Source organism: Chelmon rostratus, chromosome 16 (genome assembly GCF_017976325.1).
Source record: "Chelmon rostratus isolate fCheRos1 chromosome 16, fCheRos1.pri, whole genome shotgun sequence".
In the NCBI taxonomy this organism is placed as follows: Eukaryota; Metazoa; Chordata; class Actinopteri; order Chaetodontiformes; family Chaetodontidae; genus Chelmon; species Chelmon rostratus.
The window spans coordinates 5,143,378-5,170,009 of NC_055673.1; the positions used below are offsets into that span (position 1 = coordinate 5,143,378).

Below are 26,632 nucleotides of genomic sequence, written 5' to 3' on the forward strand. Positions count from 1 at the left end.
ATACGGATATACGCGCCGCTTCACTGGGGCTAATTTCTTCAAAACTTGGAGACACACTGTTGTACGAAATATCATTGTTTGCTGCAGCATTAAGATTCCCCTTAATTTGAACAATGGATTATAGCCCAAATCATTAAAAATCAGCCGCAAAACGAAATTACACAAAATGTATGTGGATATGTACTCATAGCCATATAGCGCTACAACAGTGGGGTTCATCTGTTTTTGTCTATTTATGGCAAATATCTGTCTTTGGCGCCCCCAGCTGGAGCTTCAGGGAAGTTATCTTACTGTCCAACTCATCCATGAAGCCCTCATCCACAGATTCACTGTCCACCTCCTCTCCTTCAGCCTCTGTGGGCAGAAACACATGGAGCTGAGTGCGAGCTGGACCGGCAGCGGCAGCCATGGCGGGGCGTTGACTGCAGCTCGGAAGACAAGGCTTCCCGATGACAGACAAAGGCTCTGCCTGAGACGATGAGTTGCGGTACTGCATCAGTGAAGGTCGGAGGTCACCCTGTACCATCTCCGTGGTCAGGACCGGGGTGTGCGAATGGCGCCGGACAGGTCTTGGCTTTGAACTGGGCTGGATGGCCTGGGAGAAGTGAATGAAGGTCGGTCTGCTCCAGCTTTGGACCTGCTGGGGGTTCTGTTGCTGACGGGGCTTGCTCTTCCTGGATGGATGGCAGGTCTTGCAGGGGAGCAGGGCTGGTGACTTGGAAAATGGAGGAGGAGGTGGGGGTCCCTTTTGTAAAACACTAGGGCGACGATTACTGGGTGATCCCTCAAACAGGACGTTCTCATTTGGGGTGAGGAGGGATGGCTCACTGAGGCTGTGGAGACAAGCAGCGTGAAAAAAGAGACAGTAATGAAGGGTTTTTTCGTGAGGGAAACATGAACATTTAAACCAAATTTGATCACAATCGATAATTGTCAAGACATTTCACTCAAAACCACAAAAGTCAACCTTATGATGGCACGTCAGGGGAACACCAAAGTCAAGATTCATCCTCTGGGAAACGTGAATGTCTTTACAAAATTTCATGACAATCCATTAAATATTTTTAATATTTTCCAGTCTGGACCAAAGAGGTGTACCTTTCATGGCTAAGAACAAGTCGATGGCTCAACGGTGCATTGGCTAAATGCTAATGCTATCATGCTAACATGCTCACAGTTACATTGCTAACATATTGATGTTTAGCTGGTGCAGTGTTTTCCATGTTCACAACTGTAGTTTAGCATGTTAGCATGCTAGCATTCGCTAATAATAGCATTAAAACAATGTTCATCTGAGGCTGATGAGATTCGATTTGATCAGATTTTTTCACCTGAAATTACAAAAGTCAACCCCAATGGTGGCACGAAAGGAAAAGTCAGGGGTCACCAAAGTCAGTAAGGCACATCCTCTGGGAACCATGAGTGACTTTTCCAAACGTCAGTGACAATGCATCCAACAGTAGTTGAAATATTTCCAGTCTGGATTTAAGTGGTGGACTCACTGACCACAGCGATGCAGCGAGCGTGGCGAACAAGACAAATGAAGATGTTCTTTCTCCTCATTTATCTGATGGTTATTCAAAACCTGCTCTGCATGGGTGAGCTGACGCCATCAAATACCCTGTCAGACAGTTTGTGTATGTGTTTAAGAGCCTGTCGCGTGTGTGTACGTGTGTGTGTGCGTGCCTCACTCAGGTTTCTCCCTCCTCTGAGTGAAGCCACTGTGGGTGCTGCATCAGGCGACGGATCAGCTTCCACACCTGAGATTTATGACACACTGGTCCCTGAACTTCTGTACTCAAGGCAAACCAGTGGGGAGCGTGGAAGTGGCCTACATTATGCTATCAAATTGGGACAGACCAGACAGGAAACAATTACACTGTAATTCCAGTCAAGCGTTGAACCTGCGCTTTGACAGGCACTTTTGCTGAGCTGTATAGCAGAGACAGTAGAGATGAGAGAGTGGAGATGACGTACAGGTGATTAATCACATTCAAACCGGCAGCGCTGCTACATGATCTGCACAGTCGGGCACTGAGCCACACCGAGTGACCCGGTCCTTTCCTTTGTGTTTTCAGATGTTTTGAAATTAAAATTTGTACAATGCACATTAGGGCATACTGTAGATCACTTCCACGACTCATGAATATTTTCACTGTAATAATCTGTTGATTATTTTCTTGGTTCTTGGTTTTTCTTGATTAGTTGTTTGATCCATAAAATGTCAGATGTCGATGAGCATTTCCCAAACCACAAGACGGCATCGTCAAATCTGCTGTTGAGCACAACCCAAAGATATTCAGTTCACTGTCACAGAGGAGTTAAAAAAAAACAAAATATTCACATTTAAGAAGCTGTAATCAGAGTACTCGGTTATCAGAATAGGTGGTGATGAATTTAATAGCTGAGAACTAAGCGATTAATTGTTGGAGGTCTAGTGTACATAAATTGAAAGCGACAGCAGCCTGTTAGCTTGACTTGAATCCAATTTGATGTGATTTAGTTCATGAAGACAGATCGTCAGGAAACACCACTTTATCTGCAAACACATGAACAAATCTTGTTTTTAAAAACAAAAGTTTGAGGTGTTTGAGCATTATTCCTCCCTGAAACATATCACACACAAGAAAGATTTAATAATTATGAATTGTCTGTGCTAAATTTGTAAATGTGAAACAAAATTGTGTTGTATAGATTAAATTTGTTGAAGCTACGCTGTATTATTTTTATATTTTTCTCATGTGGCAGAAAACAGGTCCTTTCTGGGAATCGTTCTGGAAATAACAGGATTCAAGTCTTATTGAAGAGGCTCAGTGACTTGCACATAAAGGTAACACTTGATGCACAAACTGGGGCTCCTTATACAGCACAGTGAACCAACCTGGTCCATGCATCTGAAGTCTGCTGTGCAGCTTACCTGAGACGAGCCACGCTGCCTCGCCTGCGAGAGCCTTTGGCTGCAGCTACCAGTGACGGCAGCCTCAGGGGGGTCCTGGTCCCCCTGCTTCCTCCCACTGTGAGTGGCGGCTGTGCAGAGCTGGTGAGCGGGTACGTCTGAACCAAAGCTCTGCTCCTCTGGGTGGCCCTCTGCTGCCACAGTCCACTGAGGTCCAAACCGAAGCCGAGCACGGCTGTCGGGGGTGCAGCTCCGGCGGTGCCACTCATTGGTCTCTGAGTTCGTGCACACCGGGAGGGTCTCCCTGAAAATGGCCTCTGGTAGTTAAACTAGATGTACATGTATAAAGATGAAGGATAATCACTTAAAGGACTGATGTCAAGTGTTTCCCCTGCAGATGAAGTGGACTACTGCGAAAACCTGGATCTATGTGTGTCTGCAGCTTCGGGCTGTGGGGGGTGAATGGAGAGGGGACTGTACTGCTCTACCTGTGGGCAGCAGACGCCATCAATGATGCATGGCCATTAATGATGCATGGCTGGAGCTGGTCAGGTGGACACCACCTACTTTACCTCCTCTCCCTTTCCCTCTTCCCCAGGTCAGTTTACAGACAGAGGGAGCAGGTGGTAAACGGCGAGGGGAGGGCTGGTTGAACATCCGGGACACATAGATTTGACAGAATGAACTTCAGACAACAGTTATTGACTTGAAAATACTGGAGTGTGGCTGAGGGACACTACAGCCTCTTTCTGGTATTTTCACAAACAACATTGTGACCAAAAGCAAAATCTAAATGCTTTCTCCAATTTCTTTGAAAAAAAAGAGGAATTTGAAGGATCACACTGAACTATGAACTGACTGGAAGTCTTCAAGGTTTAAGTACACTAGCAATCAACTAAAAGTGATTCCTGATCACGGATAGTTATGCCCCCGGAGGTTGGGTAAGATTAAGGAACTCACATCTTGTAGTCCAACTATTAATATCAAGTGGGCTCTATTCTCCATCTTATTTTACATACATGTTCACTGTTTTTATGTTCACTCTGTCTTATTTATGAGATACTTGGGGTATGTCATGTCTTTGTTGTCGAGCAATTTGAGCTGCATTTCTTATATGAAATCAAATTAAGTTTATTATTATTAGATCCACATTTCATAGAAATTAAACAGTTGTAATAACATCCACATTTTATATAAATATGTTCAATAACATCGTGTTTAAAAGACATTTAAATGAACACATTTGGATAATGACAGATATTTTCTTACATTTAACAAACCAAATTCTAAATATTATAGAAAATAACCAGCAAATTAACCCATTATCAAAATAATCATCAATTGCTGCCCAATTTAAAACAGCCAGTACTTGTACTGCATTGAGCACTTTTGATACTAAAGCTACACTTATCTAATACATAATACTTGGAGGACTTTTATTTGTAACAGTATTTGTACAGACTAGAATTTGTACTTTTACTTAAGGATTTGAGTAACGTTTGGTTCCACCTCTCATGTTCTGCCTTTAATTAGTCACTAGTTTGTTTACGGGGTCAGTGTTGTAGTGCAGCTCGGGTCAAACAAGACCAAAGTGACCCACATCCGACCTCCACCTGGCACCCCGTGCCTTCAGGCTCCTTCATATCGTCTTGTCCCCTCCGGCTGGACCTCCTCCAGAGTTGACAGCCAACCCTCAGGATGCAAGCGCGATGCGGCAGCGGAAACATTGCACCTATACCCGTAATTGTAACTTGACTGGCCTCAGTAAGCTTCAGAGCGGGAGCACTGAGACAAGTCAGCAGGCTGAGGTACTGCTCAGTGCTAAGATGGAGTGTATTTCAAGTGTGTACAAAACACAAGTCAAACTGTCCTCATCTGTTTTGATCGACTATAGGTTCTTTGTAATGATTCTAATCTGCCTAATTACAACTGCTTCAACTTAAATCTGATAGAATATATGTAATCATATGAATTGAAGTATAATTCAAGGTCTTGTAAATACAGAAACAGGTTTAAATGGGCTCTTCACTTATAAATAAAAAGAGATCACTGCTTAAAGAAAAACAGAACAAATCTCAGGTTTACATCATTTATTATTAAAAGTTCAAAAGGAAAAAAAAAGCAAAGATCTCCTCTGGACTCTGGCTGCTTCTCTTCTGCTGGATGCCTCCTGGAAGCATCGGCTTCACCGCCTGCAGCTCTGCAAGGGAGAAGCACAGAAACCTGTTTGTAGAGAATATTACACTGAAACGCCATTTCAATGCCAACCGCCAGTGAAGTCTTAAATAAAACATATCAGTTTATGCAATTCACTGCATTGTTTTCCAGGTTTCTTTACTGGCACATGTCTGAATGACAAATCGCTGGAGAACTAACATGGAAGTCAGCCCGGCACCACCACAGAGCAGCTGCTGGGTCTCCTCACAGCTCAGGATTATCAGACATCAGTCTTCATTTTACCTACAAAAAAAAGAAAAAAAAAAAGAAAAGACCGTTATTCACCTTCTGCAATGAACCTCCAGTTTCTAAAGTGACTTGAAATATTGAGGAAACTAAAACGTTCAACAAAAAAGGTGTCAACCGAGCACAGACAATGACACCATCTGTGACTGTATAACATGGGCTGGTTTAGATTTTAATTATGTTTACAGGTCTTAGAGTACTACAGCATGTGAAAAAAAATTTATTTATCCCCAGCCGGGGAAATTTGGGCATTACAGCAGCATGTAATAGCAGCTGGAAAGAAAAATAGCAACAGAGATAGAGAAATTTAAAAACAACAAAACAAAATAAAAAGTTGACTATACATAAGTACATATTATACAAGCAAAATGAAATTTTGACTATATAGAAGAAAAAAAAAATGTAGAAAAATATGAATTGCCACAATAACTGTGGAAAGAAAAAAATGTATGCTGCCTTCAGACTAATAATAAATCGTGTTAATACTATTGCACAGGAGAATAAAATACACAAAACAGTAAAAACAAATATGTAATACTGCACAAAATGAAAAGGATATGAGCGTATGTTGGCATAAATGACTTGGAAAAAAAACAACGATTTGGGAAACAACAACAGTCTTATGTTATGTGATGCTGGAGTTGAATAATCAGAAAAATGTTTATATTATATAATATCATTAACATTTTTCTGATTATATATATCAGAAATATATGTACCTCTTATTAAAAAACACTGGGTTATTCTCTTGATTTACAAGCATTTACAATATTACCCTTTTTATACATTTTATACTTATGGGAACATGTTGCCTTTCACCAACAACTGTGGCTCTTACCATGGTTTATCATCGTGGATTTTCAGCCTCCTTCGACTGGTCGAGGCTCCTGTGGCGAGAGACACACAATGAGAGCCTGGTAATGAACTATCAGCAGGTTTCTGCCATTATTCATTTGTTTTTTAATGCCGTCGCTATTGAGGTTGCCATCCTTACAAAAGACAAAAAAATGGCAGCATGTGCATCAATGAGTATGTGTGTTGTGCGAGTGCATGTGTTTGTTTGGGCAGTGACTCTAAATGAAAGCCGAACACGTTTTAATTGGGAAAAAAAGGTTATGGTGTTATAATGTGAACATGCATCATATGTAAATAACTTTCATATGTGTGTGTCAATGTGAGGATAAGAAGTATGTTGTATGAAATGTGAGATAAAGTTAATATACAGGTAGAGTTTTAGAAAGGCATCTCAGCATCCTGAAGTAGATTCATTGGTTTACAAACCGCAGCGGGAGCGAGACAAATTCATGACAACAACGCTCAGATCTGTCGCAATCCTCGGGGAAGGTAATTCTGTTACAAAGCCATGTGAAGCTGGACTTCATACTGACACATCAGGGGTGCGACTGAAAAACCCCAAACACACCATAAGAAGGAGACTTGGTCATGAATAATGGCATTCTTATAGACTTTGGGCAGTGCCCTTTTAGACGAGGCCACGAGAGGCCAAAAGGGTTATTCTGGCATCACACTCAGACAGGACATAAAGATTCTGGCCAATCAGGACTGAGGATTTAGTTAGAAAATGGATCACAGTGCAGACAGATACATCTTGACAGCCTCAAGGGCTTGATTCATGGCGTTGGCTAAACAGTGTTGTTCCCTCTTGATCAAAGCTTGTGAGAACCATGAACTCCAGGTAGCACCATGGTTCTTTGCGGCTACATGACAACTCCTACGCACAAGAAACAAAAGGAAAAACGCCACAGTCGCGTTGTACCGCAGTTTTTCAAGATGTCTGGCGGGTCACTGGCATGACAGGGCATTCAAGTTTATTCGGAAGTATGGCAAAATATGAGTAGTATGAGGTACTGAGAGGAAAGGAAAGAAAAGCAAGAGTCGAGCACTACTGCAGAAGTTTATTCTCAGAGGAACTGCATCTTCCCATTTCCCTCCACACAAAACCACCGACTGCTGCAGGATGTGAAGTAACCAGCAACTGAAGTTAAAATAGTGTTGCTGTGTACATTTTCTGTCCAACAAACCACTTCAGCCTCCAGCCAACAACCATCATCTAGAGCAGGGGATTTCAGAGTTCTGTAGTTATTTTTTTACTGATTACTGAGGGAATATCTGGTAATCCTGTTGACTTTATTGCAGGGTTTTGTCATTTTTCTTGTTCAGTCATAGTATTATTGTTAAGTAGTCACTGTTTAAAAATGAGGAAGAACATTTTAATGTGCTGTATTTGTATTTTAACTTTTCCTGGTTTGCGCTCTATTCTCCCTTGGTATGTTTTAACCAAGGGAAAAACAGTATTCTTGAAGGGCACTGCCCTGTTGTGCTACACACACAAAAGTTTACATTAATGGACTTTTGATCCCCTTACTCTTTCTTACTTAAGTTCTCATGGTGCTTTTGGGAACAACAGTAAGCCTAACATTGCAATGGATTCAGTGACTTACACTGTTGGTTGCAAATTGTGCCATTAATGAGAAGATAATTATCAATTGATTAATCTGATACTGAAAATGCATGTCCTCGTTATGAGGTACGTATTTTTTCTGATTTGAGCTGATTAATGAACGTTTCATCACAAAGAGCAGGATGTGATATCCTTGGTAAATGTAAGTCAAACTAAATCTTAACATGCATATGTCAGTATGACTCGACTCCAAGACATGTTTATGTCTGATGCAAACTGTGGCAATGGGGGGGTTTGAGTTTTAAATGACCTCTTGGGTTTTAAATGACCTCTTTGTTTTCAGAACACCAGCTCATGTGGTTGTATTTGTGTTTCCTCTCCAGTCAAGATTGGTCTGTTATAAATAATGCACTGGTACAGTCAGAGTGCAGGCACTTCAGGTGAAAATCTTGAGTTCATAGCCATCTACTGAAAAGACATTTGTCATAATGTTTAAATTTAAGTAATTAAATGTTAAGGCCAAAAAAAAAAAAAAAAAAAAAAAAAAACACACCCCACACCCCATCTACACAAGCACACAAAATCACAAAGGTTAAGTAAAGTACAGACAGACTGCACTGAGCGATGGATAATAAAAATGGATGTCTGACATAGGGATTTTCATTTTCTACAATCCCACCCAGAACAACCCAAGCAGTCTGTGACGTGTTTCACTTCAAAAGCTGCATCACATCCCAACCCAGTGCACAAAAAGGACTGTTTCTGGTTTTAGAGACATTTCACAGCAGAGACAGAGGGAGTCAGTAGTAGTGACGGTCAGTTACCAAAGTCAGTACAATGTCGACAGAAGTCAGTGCTAAACAAAAGTGCTAATCTTATTTTCGAAATGTATCATGGTTCAGTGATCTATACTACTGTGCTAAAAAACTAAATAAAAAACGAATTATGTGAACCAAAGATTGGCATGTGCACTTGTTCCATTGTTTCTGTCAGGGTAAAATACTACCCAATGTAGTTTGAATGAATTTAAACCAATACAAAAAAATGGTACCAAACCCGAACGGTCGATATAAAAGAGGCGCAGCATAGAGACATGACCACCTTTTAATGCTTTCATAGAGCATTAAAATTGAAAATGCCATTCCATAAGGTTTGCATTGGACTATTTTTCTGTTCATTGGTGCACACAACCTGCCTATTGCTATTACAAGTATGGCAGAAAAAGTTTAAAAGCAACAGATCACATTAGAAATCAGCACAAGCTGAACAAAGGGAATACAACTGAAATATCTTGTACAGTTGGTCCGAGACTTGGATTTTCTGATGCTTAAATTTTCCATTTTGCTTCTATACTTCAAGCAATGCCAGAAAATAAAAACAGGACGTCCTTCTTGTGACTTTCAGTGTTCCCAAAATATGACAGTGTGTCAAATTTCAGGTGTTTGTTCCACATCTGCGGTTAGAAACTGTCGTGTTGAACTAGTGACTCGGCCGTCGATACATTGCTCCTTTCATGCGTACATACTACCACCACACACATACACTGCACAGGCTACAATGCTTTGCAACATCCACACACAACAAGGTTGAAGAACAGAGATCTGCACTGTGATGCCATTCTTTGTAAGTGTGATGCCAGAACCCCTGTAACGTCACTGTAAGCAGTGACATGGAATAAGAGAGGACAGAGAGAAGAGTCAAGTTATGGGACAACTGTGCATCTTGCATTATAAACATGGATGGAACACTTACCTTACTTGTTCAGCTGATCTGTGTAAGCATACCTCTGGCTGCAGTGCAAACATGTCCAGGCTTTACTGTCCACTGACTTCTGCAGAACTACTCATCGTCAATGTAACCCAACTGCAGAGAGGAGCCTCTACTGTGGACTGGGGCAGCCTGTCTTTGACAAGCTGGCTCACAGCAGCTAACACACTTCTCATTGACCCAAAGACATGAAACACACACACAACCACACAGGCACAGCACGCCAGGGTTTCCGTTATCCGGTAATTACCTTGTCTTTTTTTTTTTTTTTTTTTAAACTGTGAAAATCTGTTTAAGTCTGACATATTCAAATCTGTCTCGTAACAATAATTCCAGAGCTAGATGTGACAATTCTGGCTCTACTCTTTTTAAATTTTGCATCTTTTGTGTGTTTTGTGACGATAAAAGTCTGGTGGCTTTGGCAAGAGTGATATTGGCTGTTTCTGGTTGAACAAAAATGATTTTTGTGTGTCTGCAGGGCTCCTTTCCAAAATGTTGTCTAACGTTCAGGCCTTATTCAGACTGTCAGTCCAAATCCGTTTTTGGGCATTCCCAGATTGATTTTAGATCATTTGGACAGGAAAAAACTCACATGAAATCCGATTTTTACATATCAGATCCAAGAAACATTTTGAGGTGGTCTGGAATGCAATTCCAACCTGATTTCTCAGTTGGGACACTTAAATTGCATCTCAAAGTGTCTTTTGCCTCACTGGCAAAGCAAGACACAACAACATTAACTTGAATGACTAATGCGCATCACAATGTATACCAGCCTCCTTCATCGCTAAATTTGTCTGCTGCGACTGTGGACAACATCACAACCGCTTGACAGCGCTATCGTTTGGAGGGCGAGAGAAGGGGTCGCTTTTTTCCATACTTCCATGTTGGAAAGCCACGTCTGCCACAACAGAACTGAATAGAACATGTTTGTGCATGTTACGTTTGAGAATGTGCTGGTGGTGGGTGTATGTTGTTGGATCCATGTATTTATCTGCTGAGTTTGATGTGTGTCTATGGGGCTGTCTGGAAGGTGGAAACAATTTTCCTCGCAAAGGACAATTAAATTTAAACCTAATCTAATCAGAGTCTGTAGTTACTGACACATAACATTACCACAGAAACTCATGCAGATAGTTTGGTAATGTCTGGACATAGATGTCTGATGTGATCACTTGCAAATAACAGTGCGGGCAGTCTGTTGAGAAACAAATCTGATTTGCCAGCAGTCTGAACAAAGCCTTAGAGCATCCTGAACCTGTCCGTTTTGCGGCTGCAGCACTCTCACTCAATAATGGACCAATTTCAAAAACTGTTGTCCCCATTAGCCACACAGACAAAAAAAACACAGGAAAAAAGGCTCCATAAACACATAATATTTGAACGGAATTTTTCCCAGTTGTCCCGTACACTGAAATCTTCCAGGACACGTCGACCGGCACCAACGGAAACCCTGCAACACGGCATACCCTCTTCAACCATAAGGTGCTTGGAACTTCCTGCCTCAGGAAGAATGGTGTATTGGAGGTTGGTCAGGTCTACTAGTCCAGTTCTGCCATCAGCTTTTAGGGTCAGGGATTGTTCACAGGTATCGATGGGGTGCAGTGCACGGGTTAAAAGCCATCGAGTCCTTGAAACAAATCTTGACTATGAAGAAATGCGTGTCAGAAAGATTGGTTAAATTTTTACATCGTAAAGTTCAGATGTGTTGTCATTAGGGGCATTCGTGTTCAGAATCTCTGTCATAGTTGAAGTCTCTCTACTATAAAGAGTTTTAAAAATGTCAACATCAAAGCTTTTTCTATTTTCACTCCACTGACGCTGTCAAAATGTGTTGGCAGTAAGAGACATCCCTGTTCTGAACTACTAATACAGTGACAGTGTGAAGGTTCAAGAATGAAAACAAAGAGCGCAAACACAAACTGTGTTTGTAGAAGGGGAAATCTGTGTTGTGGACCTCTAATATATATAGCTCAATTGTCTGTTAACTAGTCAATTAGGTCCACATGTCTGGCACAGAACATAATGTGAGCATCAGATTTCTTTAAAACTTGCCTATTCAGATCACCTTGACCATATGGGCCATCGCTGTGCTAAACTTCTATCATAGTTAATGTAGTCTGTTAAATGTGCTTGACACCAGCTTTAAACAAATCTTTACCACGAATGTCTCTTAAATATGTCGGTGTCAGAGCTCCGATTCCCATTTTACTGCAATAATGCATAGTCAGTGTCTTCTGCCATAGGGGCCAGTTAGTGTTAAGTGTTCTTGGCAAGTCCAGTTCCACTTCAAACTTGCATACTTCGGGGAGAAAAATGGCTGAATGTTTACTACTATATTTCAACTTTCCATGCAACAGCCAAAGCTATAGAGCCACCACAGATCATGATCAATAATAAAAAAGGTGCTATTTGGTCCTCGAGAGTTTTTCCATTAACAAAACCACTCCAACTGAAGCTACACAGTCTTTGAATTTCTTGGTTTGGAAAGTTCCTTCTTATAGTCCAACACCTTTAATGATGGTCAAACCTGTTAAAGAAAAACAAATTGTACACAACACCAACACACAGACATAACATTACAAGTTTTAAAATTTACACTGAGGTCAAGTCAATGAGAACTTGTACTATTTTGCAGGATGTTCAGATGCTGTGTGGAGAACGTATCTGATCAATCAAAGTGTTTCAACTAGCAAAGCAATTAATAAGCCTAAAAACAGTCATATACTTGTCCGATATTACTATTTTATCTAACATTAACTTTCTGTTAAAACATTTGTAATTTAAAGTTTTGTTAGCTGCATATTCAACTTAGATTTTTGACACTTTCTAATAAATATCTAATTGTCTTACCGACTCCAAAGAATTGGTGGTCTTTTGACTTTTGCCTTTTTTCCCCTCTAGTTCTTCCATTCACGTTATGACAAAATCTCTTTCAGGGGAAACACTCAGTCAGAAAATCCAGCTAAATATCAGTCCATTGCTATCCACTGATTCAGACACTGGATGGTCAATTTACAAAAGGGTACTTCATAAGTGAATCCAAAGGGGTTTTGTTGTTGTGCCTAATTCTCTTAACCAATCTTGGTAGTGAAAAAAAAAAAGACTTCAAGGAATAAAGGATCACAAACTCGATCTTTACAAAGGTATCTTTTTAAAATTTTAAATATGATTTCAGATGGATTCATGATCTGACCAGGTCATCGAGCAAATAAACAGCTATCTAGAAATGATCAAACCTGGAATAACCCCCAGGGCTGAACTTGGGCAAGGCTGACTGCAAAGGAACCCTTCCTTCCACATTGACTTCCATTCCCACAACAGGAAGCACAATAGGCTATGTAACTACAGCATGTCTTAAACAGCAGAAACTGTCACATTAACAAAAGCGGTATACTTCTTAAAAATTGTTGCTATTCGCTGATGTCAGTCACTTTCAGAAAAGTAAGTACCGCATTTCCTCAAATAAAAACTGACAGTCAAATAAAAGCCAGGTCTTAAATAATGGCTGCGGGCATGGTCAACACAAACAAATTTTGGAATTTTGCAAGTGAATGAGCTTTGTAATAAAACTCTTTATAAAAGTCTTAACAGAAATGATGGGTTTCTGAATACTGCAACACTAGAGGGCTTTTAATTTGACGCAGATACAGAAAGTGTTGAGTTTGTATTCGCAGCATGAGGCTGTAAGTTAAACAGGGCAAACTGGAGAGCGTCAAAAAGAGGCTTCGCATTGACATATTGCAGCAATAACCAACATTTCCTATTGTTTGTCAAGTTTGCCGTTTTTGTGTTCCTAAATACTAGCCTTAGTTATTTTTTTAATAATGTGTCGGTTCAGAACACGGCAGCTTATGTTGCTAACTCTAATTGTTGTGCTCGTTATAGTTTTAACCATTATAGAATATGGCTGTTTTTTGACCCCAGCTGTCTGGTGTTTTGCTACTATGTTATGTATTCTTCTGCACCATATTGGATGTAGAATTAATCTTGTTGATGTATGCTTGACCAATTCTAATAATCAGAGAATGAAAACTCGAGGACTGTCTCTAATACAAGCCTTTTTCAAATAAAGGACTGTTAGCTTTTGCAGGGAAGGTAACTAAAGGCCCCCCATTAGTATTTCAGGAAATACGGTACTCACAATATCTTCACAGAATTTCTGATCTCGTCTGAAGTGATTTAGGGATCAGCATATTTTAACATCAGGACACCAAGTTATTTTTAAATATTTTCCAAAAATCCATCAGGCTGTAACTGCAAGTTAGTTATATTCTTGTCATTCAAAAAAAGTCTTTACCCATTGAAGGTTTCACCCATTTAGATTTCTCTACAGGGTTAGAAAATGTTTCATGCAAGAGGAATGCCACAAGGCAAGAGTTGCTTCTATGCATCACATACTTTACTGACTCAAAGGCTAATGTGTTGGCTATAATTTTGATCCTCAATGTGCTGTTTTGTTGCGAATCTTAAATCAGGTCGTTTGCACAAGTCCAGTGTTTAAGCTCCTCTAAGTGAGAGAGTCCACACTATGCAACTACAAATTCCTTCACAGTCCAAAATCTTTCAAGCTGGTCAAACCTGTTAAAGAAAAAAAAATGTACATAACACAAACACACGTAACATTGCAGATGAGTTCTCCATGATATCCAATTCAATTACCAAATTCATCCGTGTATCTGTAGTCCTCTGTTGTACAGCCATTTCAGATGTGTTTGCAGGGTTCCCAGATGCCACATGAAGGGGGAAGATTTTCTTGAGAAACTTTTATAAATGGATTGAAATTTCAGGTATTGTGCAGAGTGCATTGTCATACTGTGCATAAGAGGAATACCACAAACTAATTTTACAAGTTTCTTGATGTCTTACATACTCCGTTGTTTTGGTAGTCTTTGGCTATTTGACAAATTAAAAGAACATAGGATGCATTGCAGTCATCCTGTTACAGGTCTAAATGTTGTCCAAACACTGGACAGACAATGTCTGCAAAGGCAAGGCAAAAAGTAATTTTTTCTTATACATCTTGAAAATCTAAGCATTATAAAGTACTATGAAGTAGTATCAGAAGCTACACTGTGGTATGGACACTTTTGTTCACTACACGTAATGTCAATAATACCTTCAATAGTCCACAGAATTGCAGCATAAAACAGTGCAAGGAAAAGTATGTCCTGCTTCATCTCGCAACATACTCTCCATTTTCATAACAAAAAGGCAGGGAAGTGCAACAATTATACTTGTTATACAAGTTGGAATTAATACTTACACAGCCCAACCCCTCCTACCAAACAACTCAGAAATGCTTGCTGAGGCAAGCCAGTTTCCATTTGATGCCAAGTGATGTCAGACTACCTCAAAACAGGTACTGACAAGATTAGAGCAGGCAGCAGGGGGAAAATGTGAATTTCAATTGCAAGGGGAGCTTAATGAATTTCTCTTTCATAATTACAGAAAATGTTTAACAGGTACAGCTTCTTTATATAGCAGGCATTTGATCACTTTACAGCGTTTAGTTCCAAAATGTGATCCAAAGGGTAACAAAAAGGCAGCCCACTTTCAAAATTCAAAGCACAGATTTGGTACTTTGACTATCTCAAGGTAACTAATACCAAACATTATGGTGCCAGTTTTGAGGGTTTAGGTTGTTCATGTTCAGTATTTTGTTTTGATTCCGTTGGTGAGCTCTTGCGTCTTGTAATATTGCCACATTTGACATTAATGAAACAATTGCTTAACGCAGGTTTTCTTCTGAAATGCAGAAAGGGCCTGGTCCAAGGGCAGAAGCCTGATTTGGGATAAATAACAAAAATGGGCTGTACTGTGAGTCCCAGCTGCACCCAGGAAACACACTAAGTCTATTGCCATCAGTTAAACCACAGAAGAAGCCGAAGGAACTTTCAGCCACACAATGTATCTGTGCAACACAGTACACATTAAATAAGAATTTACAGGGCAAAATCATATCAGACCAATATAACTGACTGACCTGTGGGGTAACAAGCTGTGAAAGGTAATTCACGAACTGGAGGCAGTGAAATGTCAACATGTCTTGTCAGTAACAAAAAGAGGAAAAGGTGCAGCAGAGACAGAATATATTCTGCAGCAGTACGAGTCATATCAATATGAAACCTGAAAGCCAGGCCACGGAGCAAACTCTGGATTTCTTGACTTCTTCCAGGTCAAGCACAATGAATGCTTTGTCAGTGAAGTACAACTTGTTCAAGTTTATTTTATATCTGTTTTCTAAGTCCAACAATGGCTGTCTGCAGACTCATGTTACATTGATGTCATTAAAATATATGTATATTCAAAATGAAATTAACAGTAACAAAAATTGAAAATATTAAAAAATCAATTAGAATTAGGTGGTTGGTGGTTCACTTTTCATCCATAGATTAGAAGTTCATGCTATGCTTTCAAAACTGACAATGCATGTTACATGCATCCAACAGAGCCTCTTGCCAGTCATGCAAAAGGCAGATTTACCCATGCCAACAAATAGTTGTTATGGTATGGATATTCAACTCAGATGAAATACTTAATTACATCTGTAAAGACTTCCTTGTGTGTTCCTTTAACACACAAAAATCTGTTCTACACAAAAATTCTTATCTATACTGAATGACTACGTTTACATGCAGGTTTTGTCAAGTCTGTAACTCAGTAACAAACGTAAGATGGTTTTATCCTCATTGCAATAAGTGGCTGCAGTATAAACAGGCTATGGGCCATTATACTTTTTAGCACATGGCTAACATCTACACACTAAGGCACTTTTGCGCAGGAGCTGTCTTATATACCGGTCACACTGCCAACTCGGCTCATCAAAAGCTTTACACACACAGCGTAGTAGCAAACCGGTTGGTTTTGTAAATGGATGGGATGTCATCAAGGGATGGGAATTGATGAGCTCATTACTGGTACCAATGCCATTATCAATTCTGCTTTTTTATACAGCATCCATTTTCATTTAAGTTTTCCTAACTTAAGAAAAAGTCTGCTAAGCCTGCCTGCATGGCACTAATCTAATTAGTTAATTTTACCCTCAGTAACAGACTTGATGGATGAGTGTCAGTGCTTCCCAACCAAGCAACAAGTGTCAAATCGATGCATTCCAGGATTTAAGACCACGTTGTGCAGAAAAAATGTTTCTGCATAGTGCTGGTGCTTCCACACTTACTTGAAATGATCATTTTACAGACATTACAACTAGCATTATTATCATCTTTCTTTGTGAAATGAAGCCACTCTGTTTCTTCCTCTCTATTTACCTCTTGTTTCAAGTAGCGTAGATACAAGAGTTTGACGTCATAGTTCTGCAATACAGCTGTCAGGAAAACATGGTTGCATTGCTAAAATTAAAATTGCTAATCCTGGAGGCATGCAATTCCGATGGATTGGACAATTTGAAACTGGTTCTCCATTGTCATTCCCAATCTCAGCACAATTTAAAAATGTACTCCAGCTCCCGAGACGGCAGAAACACTGAAGTGCAGGTTCTATGTCATCTGTCCATCAATGAGGACTGAACAGTTCAGAATTAGCATTAGTATTATTGCATGTAAACGTAGTCAATAACCCCAGCCTCCAAACGCAATACACACTAACGTGGGCTGTGTGTCAGTGACAAACTAAGTACCTGATATGAGCAGTAAGTTGCTTATAAGGCTACCCACAACCACACACAAACACTAATACCACCGGCTTTCTTAAAGGCTCTATGTGTCATATTTCTGCTTTCCTGAAGCTTGACGGTAAAAGCAGAGTTACTTGTTAATGATTGTAGAGTACAAAATTGTCTAATACGAATGCAGAATGAAGCAAGTGTCCTGTAAAGCACAACTGAAAGTGCTGGGTTCCAGCTTGTCTATAGATTTCGTACATATCTAATGTCATGCCATCCTATAGGACTTACATCTACACCTAACTCCTTAATGAAAGCTATAATAATCTTTGACAGAGTACTTATATTAACAATACAGACTGTGACTGGTGTCACCCAGTTATCTGAATTTGTTAAGAAGAACATAATGTAGCAAAGGATGGGTGAGGCATTTTCAGAGAACACATGCTATAGGTGAGGGCCATGCATTGTTTTTTTTAGACTGTTACACGCATCACTGACTGAAGGTCAGGACTGTGGCAGAGATAACACATAGACCCTTTAAGACCTAATGTGGCAGATTTATCCACATTACTTCAGTGGTGCAGACAACCAATTTGGTTTGGTTGCTTCTTGAGCACACTGTACGTTTCAGTTTTTAGGAATAAATGTTAAAGGTTTGTCCTGATAGAACCAATGTCTCTTTATTATAATACATGCTTTGACTCCAAATGTATGGCACAAACACAGCCATAGAAAGTTGAGAAAAATGTTACAATTATCACTTCACGGCGACTCACAGAGCATAATACATCTAGAAAAGAAAATTATACATGGGTCAGAAAGAACTAATGGACCACACGAGGGTGACCTATCTTTCCATACTACTGACAATACAAAATAAAAAAATGAAAATATTGACTTTGTCATAAAAGGATTAAATTGTTAGGCTTAAGTGTAGCAACAATTTAAACTTAAATACAAGAGAATCATGTTTGTTTTGGAGAATCTATACAAATGGTGCTGCTGGGAGCATCAAAGAGCAGCGTTTAAAAACGGGGTTTCTTAGAAGGACCATCAAACTCCTCACGTCCCCTGTTGTAACCGGGGTTACCAGGACCCATTCCCCTAGGACCACCCTGGGTGAAGCGCTCATTACGCTGTGGGGGTCAATTTGCCAGGGAGGCAGATAGGAAGGTGGGGAGTAAGGTATGCGGTGTGTTCAGTGCGCAAGCACAGTTCATGTCCATATGGAAGTATATATAAAAGGTATGGCAATAGAGGTGATTTGTTTTATATTGTGAGCAGATTTAGAACACAACCAGCAGGAGACACATCCGAAGAAACCGTTCGTTCCAATATGAAGATCCACAGGTGCCACAGGTTACATACGGAAAAGGAAGAGAGGGTAATGCTTTTGTTAGTCAGTGCCTACCTAGTATGGTCTCTCCAGTGCATGCCAAGACTAGCCTATAGTTCTTCCTAGTTATTTGGTCTAGCATTAAGTAAATGCTGACCATATTTACCTCGTCAGGGTCATTTAATATGGCAACAGATAAATACTTAAACCTGTTGCTGGTGCCATTGACAAAAAAAAAAAAATACACTCAGGTTATTTTATTAGGTACACCTGCACAAATCTGTACAAAACACCACCTTTAAGGGTGGGGGTGAGTCAATCTGGTGAAAGAAAGAGGAAACTGGACAGTCTAAACTTTAAGGCAGATGTTATGGCGGAGCTGTTGTATTGAACTGCATGAGATTGAACGGGTGTACCTAAGACAGAGTTCACTGACTCTATATTTATATAAAATATATAAGTTATAAATTAACCATTTTTATATTTCTTCTGTTGCTGGTGGAATTCATGTTTTCTTATAAATGAAGTGCCACCATAACAAGTTTTGACTTAATTAAAGTGATTGCCAAGTTTCCTGAAAGGAAATTATGGCATATTAACTTCTTATGGCACTGCATTGATAGAATGGAAAAACTTAGGGTCCCAGAGACTGACATGAATCTGTAGTATTAGGGACCAGAAAAACATGTCTAAAATATTGGTGCTCAGACATAAAATGGAAACATTGCACAAGACATTCAGCAGAACAATTTTTCCAACAAGAATTCAATCTGTTGATCGATACGCATTTTAAATGCAAATTCAGACAATTCCTGTGAAACTAGAACGGTGTGAGAAAGACTGAATCTCAAAAGCCAAAAATCCAACACGGGGGAAATGCTCTGGTTGATAACAGCCTACGATGGAACAATATGGACAGACTAGAACATAAGGTATAATGCAGTAAGAGTGTAACATATCATTCCGCCCAGCCTACTAAATTAAACTAAGCGTCATGTTGAGATGTGACTATAAAACTACAGTGTGTCAAGGTGCACTTAATGTGACTTCATGGATTTCAAAAGTGTTGCATTGCCAACATCAGCATTGCCAACAAGCTTGAACCATTGGCTATGATTTCAGTTCCTAAGAAAGCCTTTTCCAAAATATCTTAAGAGCAAATGGCACATATTCAAAGCAACTCTAAATAATTAGGCCAGCCATTATTATCATCGAGCTACAAATGCTACAAATGTGAAGCGAACCATTTTATCAAGTACAAAACTTAGTTCAGTAAATTGAAGCATATACTATACAGCAACTACAAACTTTTTATGTAGAACATCAAAGCCTGATTAAAACGTTTTCTGTAAATGTGTTTCATTCAGGACCTACAATGTTAACACATTTAACAGTCCTTATTGTCACCTGTAATCCAGATACAAACCTAACATTGGTACTACATTTCAGCCAAAGCAGATTTCAAGCTTAGTCCAGTATATGCCAATAACATCCTAAACACTAACAGTCACAAGGCCTTACCTGCCCCCATCAATTAATCCTGGTGAAATATACAATTTGGAATATTTTTTTATTTAAGATCTGATGCCTCATACCGTCACCCTGCACTAAAAGCATCATAAATGCTCAGCAACAAAAAAAAATCATGAGATGGTAAAGCTTGCTGGTCCAGAAGATCAACTACACACCTACCTCGGGTCTCAAATTGGCTTGTAGCACAGAAGGAGGTTTACACATGTAGTCCACACTGCCACCCAAAAATACAAAGTCTTCATTTCTTCTCATGACAGATGATGCATGAAACTGCTGGCATGGTACGAAAAAAAGTGATTTAAAACTAAATAAATACACTGTCAACGGTTTAAGGAAAAAACACTGGTAGATGCCACTCTGCCTCCTGTCAAGAAAAAGTGCCTGTCCAGCTCACATGAGACAGGGCTTGCAATAGCAGTCCACTACACAAACAATGTGAACAGTGTGAGCAGAGCCACTGAAGTCTGTCCACAGCTCTCACAGAGCAATTTTATTTGTTTTAGTGCAGGTTGACGGTTTCTCAACTGGAAAGCTTTTGAAACTCAAGTGAAGCTAACTGAGGGGGCTTGGCTTTCCCTTGATAGAATATCAGACAAGCAGCATTTCCACCACATCCAACAATCAGAAAGCCATCCAAAGACAGCTGGGAACACATATTCATATTTTCCCATACCACCTGGCCAGCTGGCCTTCATATTTGAAAATCAGCCAGAAATCTCTCCAACAAAAAGGAAAGCTGAGCACAAACTACATTAACTACTGATCTTCCAAAAAGTGGGATACATTACCATTTCGTTGCCCATCAAGCCTCCTGGAGATGGTCCCATTCCCTGCTGTGCCTCAAAGCCCATTCCACCCATGGGGAACTTCTGGTTGGATCCACCAAATGACATATCTAACAGAAACAATGTTGCAACAAGTCAAGTACACATACGGACTTAAAATAAACACGTCAGACAAACTTCTAATACCTGTTGATGGCAAAGCTGTTTTAGTAAAATTAGACCAGATATATCATATTTATGGAGATGTCAGTTTGTCAACTTAAGTGACTCCCATATCCTTATAAAAGAAACTAGTGCTGTGTAAGATAGATTAACACTCATTTGCCAGTTTATTAGGTCCTCCCAGCTAAAACTACTTTGGTCTGATACTACTGCCCTGCAAATAAATCAATAAATCCTACTTTCACAATGCTCAGTTTTTGTTGTTTTGGAGATGTTGATTTAACGTTATGGTTATGTTGGTGGCTGTGGATTGTGGCGCTGCGGTATTGATGAGTAATAATAAGACGTGTTTCTAATATTTTTTGATTGCTAGTAACTGATATACATGGGGCGGAGTCCGCTCTCAGTGCCTGAGTGTTTTCTTTCTGAAGTTCTTAATAAGCAACTCAATAAAATTAATGAAAAATAACTTACCACCCATTCCCAAACCTCCACCGGGGTTCATTCTCATTTCCCTGTCCCTCTGCAATAAAAAGACAAAAGCACAAAAATGAAGTTTAAAGATGGCAAATTTGACGAAGTATTCACTTCACTGCATCTGTTTAACAGTTTTGTATTGTAAAATTAAGTTTAACTTACATCCATGAAGTTGCCCATCCTGTAGTTCTCCTCACGCTGGCGGCGCATCTGTTCCTCCATCTCCCTCTTGCGAAGCATCTCCTCCTCTCGTCTGCGACGCTCTTCTTCTTGTCTGTTCACAAAGAGGGAAACACTGATTTAAATAAGACAATTCAAAAATCAGTACAAGGGAGCTGTAATGCACCATATCTTTGAGTGAAGGAAGAAGTATAGTGTTTGAGAGTGAATGACCAGGTGACTAAAATCCACCTCAATCACCAAGAATTCATTATCAACATAGTTACCTGAGCTGCATCTCCTTTCTCTTTTGCATCTCCTGACTGTGCAGCTCCTCCATACGCCGTAGTTCCTCTTGGCGTCTCAGCAGATCTGAGGCGAAACAAGAAACAAACACATTTAATTGAACAATAGCCCAACATGTGAGTCACATTGAAAATATAATCAGACAGTGGACAGGCCATTGTTTCTGCATGAAACCTGACATTACCACTAAACTTACCTTGTCGGAGCAGGTTGGCCTGGTGCTCGTGGTACGCATCCTCCATTTCACTCTCTAGCTTTTCACGGGCCTCGAGCATGTTCTTCTCAACCTGTTGCCTCTGTTGCTTCTCCATTTCATCCAGGGACTTCCACCGTTTGGAGTACTCAAACTCAAAAGTGCCTGGACGAGCAAAACGGGGCGGCTCCTCTCGCTCTCTATAGATAGACCATGTAGTGTGTTCACAACTAATATTCAAAATCATGAGTGAATAAATGCTAAATGCAACATCCTTTTTCCACTTTCCACTGATTTACAGACAAACATCTGCCACTCTACACAGAAGATTGATTTTAAACAGCTGCAATGCCTTAACCAACCCACCGACTACTACCCCCCACACCATCTGCTGCTCAAAAACAATGACTTGTAGGAAGTAATTAGAATAATAAAGACAAGACCATCTGCTGGGCTGGGCAATATGCCCCCCTCCAAAAAAAGTGTGTTTTTTCCCCATATTTATAAATTATTGTATCGATAACATATTTATCTATAATATATATATATTATATGTTTTGATCATACATGATCATACATTCTGCCTTAAGTTGCACTTCTGGATGATGAGCAATTGTTGACTCCAGTAATATATACCATGAAGTCTTTTTCCATTCCCTCCACTGTAGGTTCTGCTCTGAAGCTACACTGTTGGGCCACTGTGTGTGAGGGGCTCAGCCCCACCCTGCTGCAAACAGGCAGCGAGATCAGAGGCAAAAATTTCTTTCATGCTCTGTGGTTCCTCTCATTTTTTCCCCTCTTTTCCATTCAACACCCCCCACCCCCATTTGCATCCACTTTCTTCACTGATAGCTCAATCAATCCTTTAGTAAGAAATGAATGTGTACTTTGACACGCAAACCAAAAACTGCAGGCTGATTGTTGTAAGGATGCTTTCTGCAGTTAGATCTCTCCATATCGAGTATTGTTACTGAAGAAAGTTCTATCACAATCTTATTTTATAACCTACCTCTACACCACATACAACTCAAATTTAAAACAACTCTACCAATCCCCACAAAGGCAAACACATGGCATGAGCATGACAAACAGTGAAATGCTTACGCTTGGTATCTGGGATTCTTCTGTGCCAGTTTCTCAGGAAGACCATCTTCATCATCAAACTGTTCCAGAGGCTCGACAATAACAGGCCGGGGTGACCTGAGAAAGGTGACAAAACAAACAGGAATAAGCAACTGTCTCAAGCATCTTTCATGGGAGTACCGTCTACGGACTTGTTGAGAACAATGAAAAGGTGTGCCTATTGCACTAGAACTGCACTTACGTGGTGAGAAGGAAGACACCCTCATTGCACCGATCCAGCGCCTTTCTGGCAGCAGGTTTGGAGGCAAACTCAACAATACCCTTGCCTGTGGAGCGCCCACGATCATCTACAATGACTATGGCCCTCTCAACCATTCCAAACTGTGAAAAAGCTTCTTCCAGGAGCTCATTGGAAACAAATGGAGACAGATTCTTCACAGACAAAGCTGCAGAGTGTGTGGCAAATCGAACACGTAGGGGTCTGCCTTTCATCGGTGTGTCATCCAACTCTGCTTTTGCGATCTCTGCTAGTGCACGGGACTCCTGCAAGAAATCAAATGTAATAACTATCACGGGACCTTTCCAACCAAAACTGACATTTTTCCACAATCTGACTTTTGGTTGCCAGAAAATAACCAACTGTTGGCTGCAGCCCTACCCCTACAACAGTATTGTTGCAATCTGAGCTCCAACACACTAGGCTACTTAGGTAAATATAAAAATGGAAAGTCTTACCAATCTGATAAAACCAAAGCCTTTGCTTTTGTTGATGAAGACCTCACTGGGCTCCCCATATTTTGCGAACAGCTTCTTGAAATCATCTTCTGTGATGTCGTTGGGCAGGTTACCGATAAACAGACGACACCGCTGTGTGTACGTCTTCTCACCAGGTTTCAGCAACATGGACAGTGTAGCCCTAAACTCCTGTAGACGGAAAAATCAAACTCTCAAATGTCTGTGCCAAGTCTAAAAAAATTCTATTCACATGGCAAAAACAATTCCCCAAAATCCGAAAACATGTCTTACGTTCTTTTACAATTAAGTTGTTTAAATGTCAGTCGTGTTCCTCATGCTTTTATACTCTTTACCAACCGCCCATCCCCCATAGGATGTGGGTGCTCAAAGAAAAAATAACTAAAGCAGTACTTTCTGAAGTCATTTTTCACCAAACCAACGTACAAGATATATGTCAAGAAAACAAAGTGGAATCTGTGCAAAACAAACACTTAGTACAGCATTTTCTTTGTTATACCAGGACAAATTCTACATTTGTGACTGCACGGATTTTGAACAAGATGGCGGATGGCTAAAACTACTCAACTAGAGTGCGCGTGATTTTATTCACCGCAAGCACCGCCAATATTGAAGCTACCAGCAGGCCACTGAATACAAGCAGCAGTCGGGACTGCAAAAAAGAACCCCGCCCGCACGGACTGCGAGTTCTTTAAATCGAGCGTCACATTGCATAAGCTAGCATTAGCTAACGACTATCGACGCCATACGCACCAAATATTACATTAAAAAAAATAGTACAGACCTTTGACTGGCCCCCGTCTGACTCCGCTGCAGGGCCGCCTGTGGCCATTTTCCCGGGCTCCTCTCGGTCCTGTCTAGGCTTCATTGCCGGTGGCCCTGCTCTCTGGCCTTGTTGAGGCCCTGTCCTCTGGCCTTGTTGAGGACCAGTCTTCTGGCTTTGTTGAGGGCTCGTTTTCTGCCCTTGCTGTGGTCCCGACTTCGGGTGTGGAGGCTGCTTCTGCTGCTGTCCGTTAGCATTTCCTACCGGTGACTTAAGCTGCTGGTTCTTGTTTGCCTGGTTAGGTTGCGGGGATGTGATGTTAGGCTTCGGTGGAGGTGAGTCTATCTTCGGCTGAGGCACAGGAGTTGTCGGTTTCCGCTGCTGCTCCTGCTGTTGTTGTGCCGGTTTCTGCTGCTGCTGCTGCTGCTGCATCGGGCCTTTCATTGTGAGAGCCGGGCCGGGACTCGGCGGAGGGATGATCGGCAAAGACTGGTTCTGTTGTGGCTTCTGGTTAGTCATGTGTGGACCCTGATTAGGCGGTCTGTTCATGTTGTTATTTGGTCCCCTCCGATTTTGGTTCTGATTGTGAAAAGGATGGTTCCTGAAATTTGGGTTTCCCATTAGCCCACCCCGCATCGGGCCGCCGGGCCCACCGCCTCTGCGTGGCTGGAAATTATTCATCCCCAGGCCGCCGCGATTATTATTAAATCGAGACATTGATCCTTATCAGCGAAAACTTAAAAATACTTAAAACGTTAAAGATTTTATGCGTAACAATCGCGTCCTACAGCAGCTTGCAGTTCCAGCTTCTCAAAATGGCGACAAACCGTCGCGTCTAGACAGGTCTTTCTTTATCCAGGACAGTTTGAGCCGCCCCGCTCAGCTCATTGGTCCGCTGCTCAGCAGGAGGAGTCACCGGGGACGTTCAGAACCGTTACGAGGAGCCAGTTCGTTTGATTTAGGTAAAACCCATAAAACCTAAAGCCACTCATTCAGCTCTCGTTTGGGTTTTAGTTCAGTTATTCACAAAAACGTAATGCTGTTGGCCTACATTTCACTGCAGCACCAGAAAACAGAAGCGACTGAAAGTAGTGTTGGTTATAGTTTTGGTCCCTGTAGTAAAACATCTGTGAATTATATTGGGAGTTGCTGTGTGTTTGAAGAGGAAATGGCATTTTTGGGGGGCGCGGGGTGAACCCCCAAAAAAGAGTAGCTCCTTATAGAGTGATAAATTCCAAAATTTAAGTTAGTTAACCATATGGTTAGGGTTAGCTAATAGTATGTTAACTGAATACTAGTGATGGCACTCTTACCATTGTTAATAGCTAACAGTTATGCCAAGATCCTGAGCGACTGCCATTCTATGTACCGTCTCAACATAACACATTATAGCCTATAAGTAGTCAAATGTGTAATTTTAAGTAACGGTACTTGCCTAACATATCTTCCTATCTGTTTCTGATTCAATATGTTGCATAACAAAGCTCATTTTCTTGTGATAACAGATTATCAAGTATCTTGAAAGAATAAAAGGCAGATTTCTCCAGATGATGAGGTCATTCATTGCGAGGGAATGACTAAATACTAAGATGACAAGGGGACTGTTTGAATGGTATAATAGAGTTTGTATATAAAAAAGTAATATATATATATATTACTAATAAGTAAAAAGTAAGTACAGGCTGATGCGTTCATAATGGGTACTCCTTGATCTGACATTTAAATCTTATATCAGCTGCTACAATAAGAGCCATCTATGCATACTGGCATGGCACTCCTGACCTCTGGTAAACATTAGAAGAAATAAGTGGAGCACAGCCTTTTGTTTTCTTGTGATGGATTGATTAACGTGTGCTCTCAAGATAATGGCACTTAAAAAAATATCTGCAAAAATGGCAGTTTTAGTC

At 40.5% G+C, this 26,632-nt stretch overlaps 1 protein-coding gene across 2 annotated transcripts; it reads right to left on the bottom strand.

The window, feature by feature from the left end:
• Positions 1-4,971: 4,971 nt before the first annotated feature.
• Positions 4,972-25,555, bottom strand: sfpq (splicing factor proline/glutamine-rich). Of its 2 annotated transcripts, none has more exons than XM_041954947.1 (12): positions 24,747-25,555; positions 23,945-24,133; positions 23,451-23,752; positions 23,231-23,326; positions 22,130-22,326; positions 21,915-21,999; positions 21,631-21,742; positions 21,466-21,514; positions 20,833-20,939; positions 6,198-6,246; positions 5,273-5,356; positions 4,972-5,096 (listed from the first exon to the last, which is right to left on the bottom strand). In XM_041954947.1, exons 1-10 carry the CDS (start codon positions 25,440-25,442, stop codon positions 6,220-6,222), a joined length of 1,860 nt encoding a protein of 619 aa, XP_041810881.1. In that variant the 5' UTR covers positions 25,443-25,555; the 3' UTR covers positions 4,972-5,096; positions 5,273-5,356; positions 6,198-6,219. The 2 variants fall into 2 exon arrangements, with proteins under 2 accessions (XP_041810881.1, XP_041810880.1); XM_041954946.1 differs by having other exon boundaries at positions 6,198-18,311.
• Between the last annotated feature and the right edge of the window lie 1,077 nt (positions 25,556-26,632).

Bases quoted from the DNA above. Each gene is read 5' to 3' on its own strand.
- sfpq (XM_041954946.1), bottom strand. From the start codon at position 25,442: ATGTCTCGATTTAATAATAATCGCGGCGGCCTGGGGATGAATAATTTC. The intron at 23,753-23,944 runs GTAAGACTTTCC...GATTTCTTGCAG, and splicing joins GCTTTGGTTTTATCAGATTG to GAGTCCCGTGCACTAGCAGA. The intron at 18,312-20,832 runs GTAATGTATCCC...TGACCCCCACAG, and splicing joins GCTTGATGGGCAACGAAATG to CGTAATGAGCGCTTCACCCA.